This window comes from Notamacropus eugenii, chromosome 3, assembly GCF_028372415.1.
Source record: "Notamacropus eugenii isolate mMacEug1 chromosome 3, mMacEug1.pri_v2, whole genome shotgun sequence".
Taxonomy (NCBI): domain Eukaryota; kingdom Metazoa; phylum Chordata; class Mammalia; order Diprotodontia; family Macropodidae; genus Notamacropus; species Notamacropus eugenii.
This window is the reverse complement of record NC_092874.1, coordinates 335,052,627-335,064,729: the sequence shown is the minus strand read 5'-3', so window position 1 is coordinate 335,064,729 and position 12,103 is coordinate 335,052,627. Positions and strand designations below refer to the sequence as shown.

General features: G+C 39.8%; 1 protein-coding gene across 4 annotated transcripts in view; it reads left to right on the top strand.

Annotated features, from left to right (window-relative positions):
* TOM1L2 (target of myb1 like 2 membrane trafficking protein) overlaps positions 1-12,103 on the top strand; it is a 152,868-nt gene that overhangs the window by 126,982 nt on the left and 13,783 nt on the right. For 2 of the 4 annotated variants that reach the window (XM_072650171.1, XM_072650174.1), the window contains exons 12-13: positions 1,264-1,339; positions 11,462-11,521. In XM_072650171.1, the coding sequence (XP_072506272.1) occupies positions 1,264-1,339; positions 11,462-11,521 (136 nt within the window). Of the gene's footprint in view, positions 1-1,263; positions 1,340-3,409; positions 3,476-11,461; positions 11,522-12,103 lie in introns of all 4 variants that reach the window. The other 2 variants (XM_072650175.1, XM_072650172.1) reach the window with 2 other exon arrangements.

The window sequence follows — 12,103 nt, the reverse complement described above, 5'->3', positions numbered from 1 at the left end:
GTTTGGTAGTAGTGTGTTTTGTCCTATCTGTCACAAACAGGAACTTTCTTTTTTTTTAACTCCTAAATCACTGTTCAAAATCAATCAAACCCCATGCCCTGCCCTTGGAGATTGGATGGAGCAGAGTGGATCACCATATAAATTGGAACTGCAAAAAACAAAAAAGTTTCACATAGAACTTGTATGAACTTTGGTGAAGAAACTCCCCCCAACACCAGCATAACTGGGGTTAGAGATTTGATAGATGAGATGTTGCTTCTACAACAAGCACTTCCCTGGATTCTTTCATACTTTAAGGCTTTTTATTTTGCTTTGACTTTTTGTCAAGATTTATCCCAAATAGGAACACTTCCTCATGCCATGTCTATCTTCTCCCCAGGGGTGCCACTGTCCTTTGCTCCTTAAGGAGCCCCTTCTTTGTCCCTTTTGACCGGAAACAAACCTGAGCAACTCAGTAGCACACTGGATAGAGCAATCAGAAAGACCTGAGTTCAAATCCTACCTTAGACAGCACCTGTGTGTCTCCTGGCAAGTCACTTGACCTTTGTCAACCTCAGTTTCCTCATCTGTAATATGCATCTACCTCACAGAGTTTTTCTGAAGACCAGATAAGATAATGCACATAAAGCACTTTAAAATTCTTAAAGCACTATAGAAATATTGACTTTGGACGTAGTCCAGAGTTCTAAAGATAAAGTAGTCCATCTCTCTCCTTTTGGCAGCTTCACTGGAACAAAGTGTTTGTGTATCAGAGAACAGAAAAACTGGGCTAGAAGGGAGGGGAGGAGAGCCTATCCTCCAGGTTCATAGATGTAATGGCTGCAGAGCCCCAGTATTCATGAGCCTTTTCTCTTGCACCTGCAGGTGCAAAGGTTTCTTTATCATTAATAATGAGGAGCATTACTTTGACTTTCCACACGAACCCAGTCTCAGCCATATTTCATAGCACTGAATTCACACGCTGTTCCTGAGCTTCTCGAGCATCCCAGTGAGATCAGGGCATGATACTTTTCGGATGAGAAAAAACCAAGTCTCACAGGAAATTAAGACTCAAGCCACAGTTAGAACCTAACTCTCCTGATTGCTGTCAAACATCAGTGAGTAAGCATGATCCCTTAGCTTCTTCCCACAGAGCCAGGGGTAGACTTTCTTGTATATTCAAGAAGGGGGCTCCATTGCAGATCGTTCAGAATAGAAAACTGATCACAGATCCTCCATCATCAATAGTTTGAACTAAAACTGCTTGTTCTGCTTTGTTTACAGAGTCACTTATGAGGATCCACAAGCTGTGGGAGGGCTGGCCTCTGCATTAGATGTTCGAAAACAGAGCACTGGAGTGGTAGGTTTTTAAACCTGTTTCCCCTATGTGGAAAGAAGACATTTGAAACAAAGTACCCCAGAAGATAAGAACTATTGAGGCAATCCAGCTAGATAAAGGGAGGCTCATCTTGGCAGTGAACAGGGTCCTAGTGATAGACCCTTTATTGTACTTCAGGAAAAAGCTGTGGCCCCATGGATGGGCACAGCTGCGCTTGCCCCTTAGTGCTTGGCCCCCAGCTTGGAGTCTTCTGATACTGTACCCTTTAGGGAGAGAGAAATCCAGTGATAGAGGCTCTTTAGAAATATTTTATTTACTTGAGGAGAGAAATGATCACAAGGAAGGGGTTTCTTTATATAATGTGTACTTGGCACTGCTAGCCTGATTATGAAGAAGCAGTGAACTTGTTTGAGGTAGCCATCTTGAGACAGTTAAGGTTTTTGAGTGCTTGGAACGAGAACGGAAGCAGCACTGGGTAAGTGGATGGTCATAACCGTTTACAGAAATGAAGGAAGTCATTCCCAGGAAATTAGATTTCTAACAGAATTTGGGAAGGTCCTTGTCTGTAAAAAGTATCACACACACCACCCCCCCACCACCACCATGTGACTTCTTACAAGGGATCAGATAATATTGAGAAAAATGAAGAGAGGTGAGTGATATTTTGTAATTCTTTGTATTGCAAGCTAGCATTGTCAGTTTTTATAGACTATTTCAGATTACTAGAAGAGAAAAGTTAGAACTTTTCTTCTAGGCTTTTCTGCCTATTTAGCATCCCCCTTCCACTCTTGCTAGCACTTAGGGGCTGCAGTGTGGGTGGGTGTGGGTGTGGGTGGTGTGTGTGTTGGGGGTAAGGGTTACGTATTGGTAGAAAACCTTCCCACAGGTCCAGTCTATACTCAACCAGCCTAGTGTAGTGTAGGTCCATTGATTTTAAAGGAAGGATTAAAAAAGGGCACTGGCCTCCTTCCTTATGATAGCAGATCACCTTTTCTTAACCCTGAATTTTGTCTAAGTGAATTCCCAGGCATACCACGCAGTAACATTCCATTCAGTTTTTCATCCTGCAGAAAAACAAAACCAGATAACAACATAGAACCCACTAGGAGAACATTTGGTGAATCAGAGCAATGTTCCTCTCAATGTCTGCCACTAGGGAGCATTGAAGAGCTAGTCCAACATCTGCCTGTAGGATCTAGGCCTGTTTCATAATAACTAGGCTTTGCTTTCCCTATAAGGTTAGTAAACAGCAGTACCCCTGGTCAGGTTGACTGACTCAGCATTTTCAATATCACAATCCTTTTTCTTCTTTTTGCTAAATGAAATAGAGAAACCCAGAAATGTCCAGCCATTTTTAATTGAGCTAGTGTGGGAAAACTAATACTCAGAGTAAAAGAACCCACCCAGCTTTGGAACTGCAACTTCATGTCCAGAAGTCAATGCTTTCGTTTCTTATGGTGCTCACTTCAGTGGTTCTCAGGTTGGGTCAGTATCCTTGCTAGTATCAACAATGCTAGAAGCAAGTGCTTTCTGTCATTCACGCTGGCATAAAGATCCTCTATACCCAAAGCTTATCAGGTCAGAAGGCTTGGAGCCTGTGTAAGGTGGCTGGTCAGAGTATTCCCTTCCAAGTAGATTTGGTGGATGTGATGACCTTTCACCTGTTTAGGTTAGTGGCTTAGCTCACCCCACTGTTTTCAAAGGTCCTAATGACTCTAGCGTCTTATCAAATGATGATGTGTTTAATTGCTTAATGTCTATATTGCTTGATTGGAAGAAGCCAAGGTCTGTCATGTGTCAAGAGACTTGGAGATTATATAAAAACAGGTTAACAATTTAGGAAATATATCCTTCCAACTCAGTATTTATGGTGAAGCCTTAATATTGAGAGTTTCTTCTTGGTCACTAAACCTTTTTTCTCTTTTACAGAGGGGCTAAGGGAAACATTATAGGTTTCCATGGTTTTTTTTAATTGAATAAATAAGTGAATATGAACAGTGACTTTCTTTTACTGCTGGTGCACTATTAACCTTTTGTCATGAGGATTGCTGTGATTTCTTTCTTTCTGGGACATTTCTTTTCTCCGCCCAGAGGAGAGGTAAAGGTGGGAACTCCGACATGGAGCCTATAGACAAGTGGCTAATTACACAAGGAATGGTGAGATATCACCAGCCAAAGCAAAATCCCCTATTGTCCGTCCCTCTCCCGCCTCCCCCATTCCCGCCTTTGTAATAATCATCTTCTGTTTACCTTCCCCAATCTACTGAACCTTTGTGAATGAGACAGTACAAGGTTACTTTTGAGAGCCAAATTTAATCTTCTTAAATTAGATTTTCAGGCTAGGAAAACACCTGAAGTGCTTTTCAGCTGCTATTTATGCTGTTGTTAATAATTTTTAAAATAAGCTTGGGATGGGCAATGAATCCCTTTCCTCCTTTTACTGTCTTGATAGCCATATGCAGTATCTGCTTTTGCAGGATAAACACAAGTTTTACTGGTGATTTAGTTCTGGGAGGTGATACTTTTAAAGGAACTAGCTCAAAGCAAGCCAGTTGAAAAAGAACATTCATGTTGCACATGCATTTTGAAGGCCTGGAATTGAGATGAGCTCTTTTTCCTTTTAAAGTGCCCTTGGTCCTTAGGACTAAATAGATATTGACTTGTAAAACATAAATTCTTTGCTTTCTACCCATGGCTTCCATTATATTTGACTTTTGGGTAGCCATTTTACATCTAGTCATCAATACTTATTGAATTCCTGCTACATACAAAACACTGTCTTAGGCAAATTCGGGTATGGAAATGGGGGAGCTTACAGAGATATTGAAAACCTAGGAAAGCATGGTCTCTCAATTCATGGGGCTGAAAGTCCTGGGGGGAAGGGGAGGAAGAAGAGGTAATAACAGCACCTGTGAGGACACAGAAAAAGAGTGCTAGCTCTGGTTGTGAAATGTCAAAGGGACATGTGACAATTGTAGATAAATTGAGTTTAAATTAGCATGATTGTCTTTACCATTGAGGGGTTTATCCCTCTTGAATTTTGAAAAGATTATCTCCTACTCCAGTCAGTTCATTGGAACCTTTAAACTAGGCTTGGTAGTGAGTAGAGCCTTTAGAAATGGTGAAAATACTCAACAATAGTCTGAGTAGGCACATTTAGAAATACTTAAGTGGTTAGTATTTTTTTTCTAATTGTCCTTGGAGACCCCTAAAATATAAACCAGTATAAGCTTACCATGCCATATGAGAGAAAATTTTTGGGGTGGAACCAGGGAGCCCCAAGTATATTGAAACAACCTACATACTCATTTGGTCCATCCTAAGGTGGACCAGTTCTTCTACCTACCTCTCTGTCTCTGTCTCTCTGTCTGTCTCTCTCTGCCTGTCTCTCTCTCTCTGTCTGTCTCTGTCTGTCTGTCTGTCTCTTTCTCTCTCTCTCTCTCTCTCTCTCTCTCTCTCTCTCTCTCTCTCTCTTTCTCTCTCCCTCTCTCTCCCTCTGTAGTAAAAGTTAGATGGAAGGGTCAGAAATTTCCTAATCCCATGATTTCTTTGTGATTCCATACAGCTCTCCTTTGGCTAAATTGGAAGAATCCACTCCCTTTCCACCACCTTTATCCTCACTATTTTGCCTTGTGGTCATCAATCCTGTAAAAAAGGATACTGCAGCCTTCCTGTAGACAGCCCTGCTGGCTGAGTGAACCGAAGCCAACATCTGCCTCCATAGGCTGCTTTCTTGCTGTATAAATGCAGTAGATAGAGTTCTCTAATCTCCCCACACCCCTTAAGACACAACCAAACTAACAGTTACTTTTAACCTGGTGTCTCTTCTGCCTGACTGTAGTTTTTGTTGTTTTTAACAACATGTATTAAATGCTTTGCCATTATTTACAATAGAATGGAAAATCCCAGTCTTTCTAAATATCCATAGTGCAAGTTCTTTATTTGGTAACTTTTTGTACTATTGAGTGAGAACAGGAGGAAGAACTGTTACAACCCTAGCTACCAGTTGGTGCTGAGGATTAGGGAGGAATTTTACTATCTCTTTTAAAATGGCACCAGAGTTATATAAATTGCAGAATTAAATGAAATCTTTTGATCTCAGAAGTTGATAAATAACAGGTGAATTCCCACTCACTAGTTCCCATGTAACTTTTCCTTTGCAATTTGCTTCTCTCTCCTTCCCATTTTAGCCCTTTGTCTTTATCCAACTGGGGAAAAAAAGATTTTTTGAATACTCAGCTTTGTTGTGAAAGGCACTTTGGAGGAGATGGAGCTATGAGATACAGCTCCCTATAATTGAACCTACCATCTAGTTGGGCAGATAAGACTAAGCTTGAAAGAAAATTAAAAAGCAATTCGAGATTAAGTAGCAGCTCAAGACCAACAATAGAAGAGATGTTACCAGGCTAGTCATGATTAAGTGTGAAAGGAATGCTCCAGACATTAGTGCTATTGGAGTCCAAAGGAAGAGAGTTCTTTAGGTCAGAGTGGTCAGGAAAGCTTCACAGAGTCAGGCCTTCAAAGATAGTCATCTGTCTAGTTTGTTTAGTTTGTTTTGATTGTCTTTGTCATTGGACCAGCCAAACACAGGGGTAAAAAGCAGAATCTAAGTCTTTGCACATATATCAGACCTCTGTGATTTTGTTAATGTGAGTACTCCCTAGATTGGTGCCCAATCAAAACCTCTCTGTAATTTAGTAGATACTCTTCAAGAATTGCCACGACCTAAAAAAACGTCATCGTCTTGCACACAGCATAATCAGATGAGCCTCTCCAAACCTGGCTACGCCTGTCCTCCAACAACATATATCCAGATCAGCGCTGGACCTGTACTCAGAGTCTTACCACCTTGGTAGAACTTGCCAGAATTATTGTTCCATTGATGTAGACTTTGAGAGCCCAAGACCACCTCAGTGAGGCAATCACAGTAAGACTTCAGTGAAAGGGTCCTCTGGATGTTGTCTAAAATAAAGGGAATGCAATCCTGATTTTTCCTAACTCATTTCCTAACCCATTCTAGCAGTGGCAGTGTTTAGCTTGAATTGGAGCACAAGATCCCAGAATTCTAGAATAGAGTTTAAAAGGACATTAGAAATCATCTAATCCAACTGCCTTTATTCCACAAATGAGGAAACTAAGGCTCAGAGAAGTGCCATGCATCCACATGGATAGTGCAGACAGGCAAAATTAAGCCTGGAACCAATCTTAAGGGACTCTAAGTATTCTGCTCTTTTTAACTACCATCTAGTCCATGGTAATTATTTCAGTTGCTTAAGACATCAGAGCATTCACTTTAGAAAAGAAACCCTAAAACTCCTTGACCCCAGAAGGTAGTATTAGCAGTAGTGAGTGGAAAATGAAGAAAATCCATTTCTGACTCAAAGTAAGGAAAAACTTAAAATCATAGCTGTCTCCAAGTAGGGTGGGCTTCATATATAGTAAGTTCTTCCCTAGATGTCTTCAATTTGAAACTAGATGACCACTTAGCAGTGAAAAAGGGATTCCTATTCTGGTACAGGTTGGATTGGAGTTGAGGAATTATGGTGTAGTAGATAAACTTGGAGTCAGAAAGACTTGGGTCCAGACCCCATGTCTGAAGTTTACTAGCTGTGTTACCATGGGCAAGTTGCTTGGCCTCTCTGGGGCCCAGTTCGTCATCTATAAAATGGGTTTAATAATACTTGTAGTACTTATCTCATGGGGTGATTATGAGGTTTAAATGAGATAATTTATGTAAAATGCTTTACAAACCTTAAAACACTGTATAAATGTCAGTCATTATCATCATGACCTCTGCAGTCCCTTCCAGTTCTGCTATGCAGTGTTTTCCTGACCCCTTAGTTCCTTGAGAGTAGAACTGCTTCCATTCCTCATCCTCAGTTTCCTTTGATTTAGGTTTCTACAACTACTCACAAGGAAAGAAAAACTTCTTTCCCTTTTTAAAACAGCCTCCTGTTCAGTTTTGTGTCTAACCACACATATGTAATTAGAAGATATATATAACATTATAGGAGATTGCTTATTAGGATATGGGGGTTCAAATAGCTAATCTGTACAAAACCAAACCTCTGTTGTATGTCTATCAACAAATATTCTCCATAGAAATTCCTGCTCTGGGGTCTTCCTCTATTAGAAGGGGAAAGTTCTTTAAGGGCAGGGACTTTCTGATTTTTGTCTTTGTATACCCAGCAAGTATTATTGTATTACTGTAGGCTCTTTAAAAATGCTTGTTGAATGAGCAAGTAAATGACCTTTCGTACATTAACTACTTCATTCCAGCAATTTCTGAGTCATTTCTTTCCCAGATTAGAAAACCAAAGCAGTGCAGAGTTGAGTGAATTGCCTTTTAATTATAGAATCCTAAAATGTTAGAACTAGAAGACATCTTAGCGTTCCTCTCGTCCAACCCCTTCATCTAAAAGACTGGTTATGATTTATTTAAGTTCATACAACTAATTAAGAACTAGAATCCAACTCCTCTGAGGCCAAGTCATAGATTCCATTGGATTAGAGGATTTAGAACTCTAAGGAACCTTCAGAGATCATCTAGGTGAACATCAAGTGCTCTTTTCATTTCATTGTGCTGTTTTTCTTTGACCTTATTTCAGATTTCAGTTTTAAAATACCTGCAAACATATTTAATCATTTGGATTCTGCTACATGGTCTGCTCTTTACTTAGTTGGTAGATCAAAAAGAGAAGAAAATCTTCCCCATGCTCTAACTTTTGGAGTTTCCAGAAGTTTACCATCCTGAGAAGATTCAGTATTAAACTCATTTGTTCTTATGCCATGCTAGTTGCTGTCCCAGGAAAAAAAGATCTAATTTCTTCCCTCTGGTAACTAATGGGGGAAGGGGGATAGAGTTGGAGGCAGCTAGGAGGTGAACTGGATAATGTGCTACACCTGGAGTCAGGAAGACTCATCTGTCTGAGTTCAAATGTGACCTCAGACAATTACTAGCTGTGTGACCCTAGGCAAATCACTTAACCTTGTTTGCCTCAGTTTCCTCATCTATAAAATGAGCTGGAGAAGGAAATGGTGAACCACTCCAGTTTCTTTGCCAAAAAAATCCGAAATGGAGTCATGGAGAGTCAGACACGACTGAAAAATGACTGAACGACAGAAAGAGTATTGGAGAGAAGTTCACAGAAAAGTCAGGAAAGTGTGAATACACATCTCAGCTGTGGAAATAACATCTGAAAAAATGATATATTCTAACAAACAGTTTTTTATCTTAGAGAAGATGCTGTTGTAAGACAATAATGATGATTTTTGTTTCTGTAATTCTTGATGGCTTTATGGGGCCTCTCTTTGAAACAACCCTGTGAGTTGAGGGAGGGAGTGCAGATATTATTATTCCCACTGTATAGATATAGTTATATAGAGACACTAAAATACCCAGATTTGCCTGACTTGCCCAGGGTCACAGAGCTAGTAAGTGATGAAACAGGGACTCAGATCTTAGGTCTTTGACCTCCAAGTTCTGGGCTTTTTCCACTCTACTGTCCAGCTAGGTATGCAAAAGGTATAAAAATGTGATGTAGATATGCATTCATTCCTAAGCTGTCGTTGTATCTGTTTTCCCATTTGAGATGACTTTACTTTCAAATCAATAATTCTTGAGTATCAGCATTTTATAAGCTCCCAGAGGCTGAACATCCTCACTTTAAAATGTAAAAACTTTAAAAACTGGCACCACTTATGTATGTGCATGTATATGTGAAAGAAAGGCACATGTTTACCAACCATCTAGAAATCAGCATATTTTGCTTATGTTTCCATTATTACTTTTACCCTAATGATTGCTGCCCACATCAAGGGCCCTTGGCACATCATGTCAGGTGTTTGTGCCTGGAAGTGATGAAATTATGCTTGTGCTTTCCCTTCTTTGTTCCCAGGACTAATTGTTGAGAGGTTTTTTTGATCTGTTTGTTTGGTTTAAAATTTTTGGTGGGAGAGAGAGGTTTGACCATTCCATATGCCTAAGTTCTCAGACAGTTAAATAAGCCATTAGGTTGAAAACAAAAACAACAAATTTTACAGTTTTGATCTTTGATGGTTGAAAACTTTTTAACCTTAACAAAAAGTGGTTTTGGGTGCGCTTATTGCTGATTATTAGAATAGGCCTTTAGAGATAAAAGAGACCAAGAAGATCGTCTTGCCATAACCCTTTCATTTTATAGAAAAAGAAACTGAGGTTTAGAGGTGAAATGGCCTCGCCAAGGTCATACACAGCTAGTAAACAGAAAAGTGGACCTGGTTAACTTCTTAAGGATCCAAAGATTCTACTTAATTTTTGTCAAACACCTCATTTGAATGCTATGTATCAGCTCTCAGGGAAATATGATTATCATACTGTTAATTTCTAGTTACTCAGGGGTGAGAGAATCATAGATTTACAATTTTTTTTTCTTTTTAAAACTAATAGACTCCTCAAAGGGATGTCCTAACCTTAAAAGTTCTAACCCCCATTGTCTCAAATCATCTTTTAACAGGAGATTTTTAACAGTGGAGACATGGTTGTTAAATTAGGGTTGATAAATGAGTTTTTCTCTTTTTTAAGGTCAAAATGATAGCATTTAGCAGACCCTGGGACAACAACTCATTTCATTGTTTTAACTTTATCCTTTACCAAAACTTTGACGTGGAGATAGAAATAAGTCAAAATTGGAATTTTACTAGAAAATGGTAGATTTAAAATTGAACCCCAGGCAATTACCATCCAGACACCAGAGATGCAATTTGGCATGTAAGGTAGATTATCTTTCACACCAGAATGTAACAGGGTCAATTAAAGGCAATTAACTAATTCCTCCAGGCTTTTAGCCAGCACTTTATTAATGTGGCTTTTTAGTGTTAGAACTTCCTTGACTTTTTATCACTTTTGACAGCAACTTAAATATTTTTAACTGAAAACATTCTTCAAACTGACCATCCTGAGAGATATTCGGCCTGACTGGTCACGATATTGAAACACACCACACCCTAACGAGATAGATCTCAATTTTCTTAGTTATGGCAAGCTCCCTAACTCTGGCCAGTTATCCCTAAGCTGCCTATTATGTGATGCCTTTCCTTAACTTAAGAGCAACAAATTTAAATTCAAAACTAGCCCAGGAGCTCAAAAGACATTATTGTATTAAGAACTGCCCTGCTTTTTAGCCCCTCTAAATGAGTACAAAGAAAAGTTAGCCTGAAGCTCAGAGGTTCTTCCTCCTCCTGGACATCTCATCTGTCTTCCATGCTTCAACTTGCAGGGAAATGTGAGACCCACTTTCTAAGAGGTATTCTAGAGTCCAGGTCAGGGCCACTATTTCCTGTCCTCAGAACCCCTTCATCTCTTCCTCCTCTTGTCGCCACCCCCGTCCATTCCTTTCATCCCTCCTAATGTCCTTCCCATCAACAAAAAGTTTCAAAATGCCTTTGCCTGGGCAGTTGAAGGGCCAGAAGGAATCTTCATTAATAAATGTTTTAAAGCCTTTCATTTCCAGCAGCTTGGCCACCCAGTGTCACTCAGTGTCTGCAGTACCACTATCACTAACAGCTCTGCTGTCAGACAAGACCTCAGAGAAGTCTGGAGTCATCTCAGAGATAGGAAATTCCATCACTGGGTTCCAAACTCTAATATTGATGGTAGCTAGTGAGAGCCAATGTAGTTTGTATAGATTTACAGGTTGGTTAGTTGGTTGAAATCCTGAATTTAGCAAAATTCCAAGATTAGTACTTGAGATTGTAGCTTTTCAACACTGAGTTTAGGTGATTCTGTTCGATGACTAAAATAAGGAGTCAAAAAGTTATCCATTTTAAGAACATGTACTGCCATCTTTTCCCTTTCCCCTTAGTGTCCCATTTGGTTGCTCCACTTTTATGATTTCTCTCCTGCCAGTCCCTGTTTGGTTTACCTGCCTATTTATGATTTACCTCACATGTTGCTCTTACATATTTGGTTGCCTTTTCAGCGCATTCTTACGTTTAAATTTACGTGCCATGTTGGTCATGTTTTGCTCAGTGTATTTTGAGTTTGATTGGGGAGGTGGGTGGTTTTTGATTATTTAATTTTGTACCCGGTATTTTGTTTTCTTTTTGCCCTGGCTGTTTGTGGGTTTTGCCTGGCTCGGTGGCCCTCTTTGCTGCATTCCATAGATCCCTGTTGCGCAGTCCTCTGTCATGGATGACATTGAGGTGTGGCTCAGTACGGACCTGGTGAGATTTTGACTTTTATATATTTTTTCTTAACCTTCTTTCTCTGAGAACAGAAATTATGCATTTTATATACTAATGAAACCAGTAAAAAATTTGCTTTCCATATCAGGTAGTGCACATGGTGTGTCTGGCCTTTCCAGCTTAGCAGGGTGCTTACACCTGAAGTTCCAATCAGTCTGTAGCATATTCCAAGTCTCACATATGATTGAAAACTCATTCACCCCTCTTCCCACTCCTGTTTACTTGTCACTTTCAGGAGTTTTTTTTAAGCCTCCATCAGACTTTTCCCCCTTGTGTCTCTGATTCATAAGAGAAGTTTCCTCCATGAGTAGTGTTGCTACAAAAGCTGTAGTTATTAAGAATGTAGCAAAAGAAAAAATCACCCTCTCTACTAATTAGAAATTACATCATAGGTGAGATGATGAGGAAGACCTGATGGTGTCCTTGTTTCATGGAGAATTGTTCCAATATCTGGACTGTCCTTTAACAACAGTTCCGCCATAGCACTATCTGCATCAACTGTCCATTCCATGTCACATGTCAGAAGGCACAATTATTTAGCCACCTTTAACTTCCTTCCAC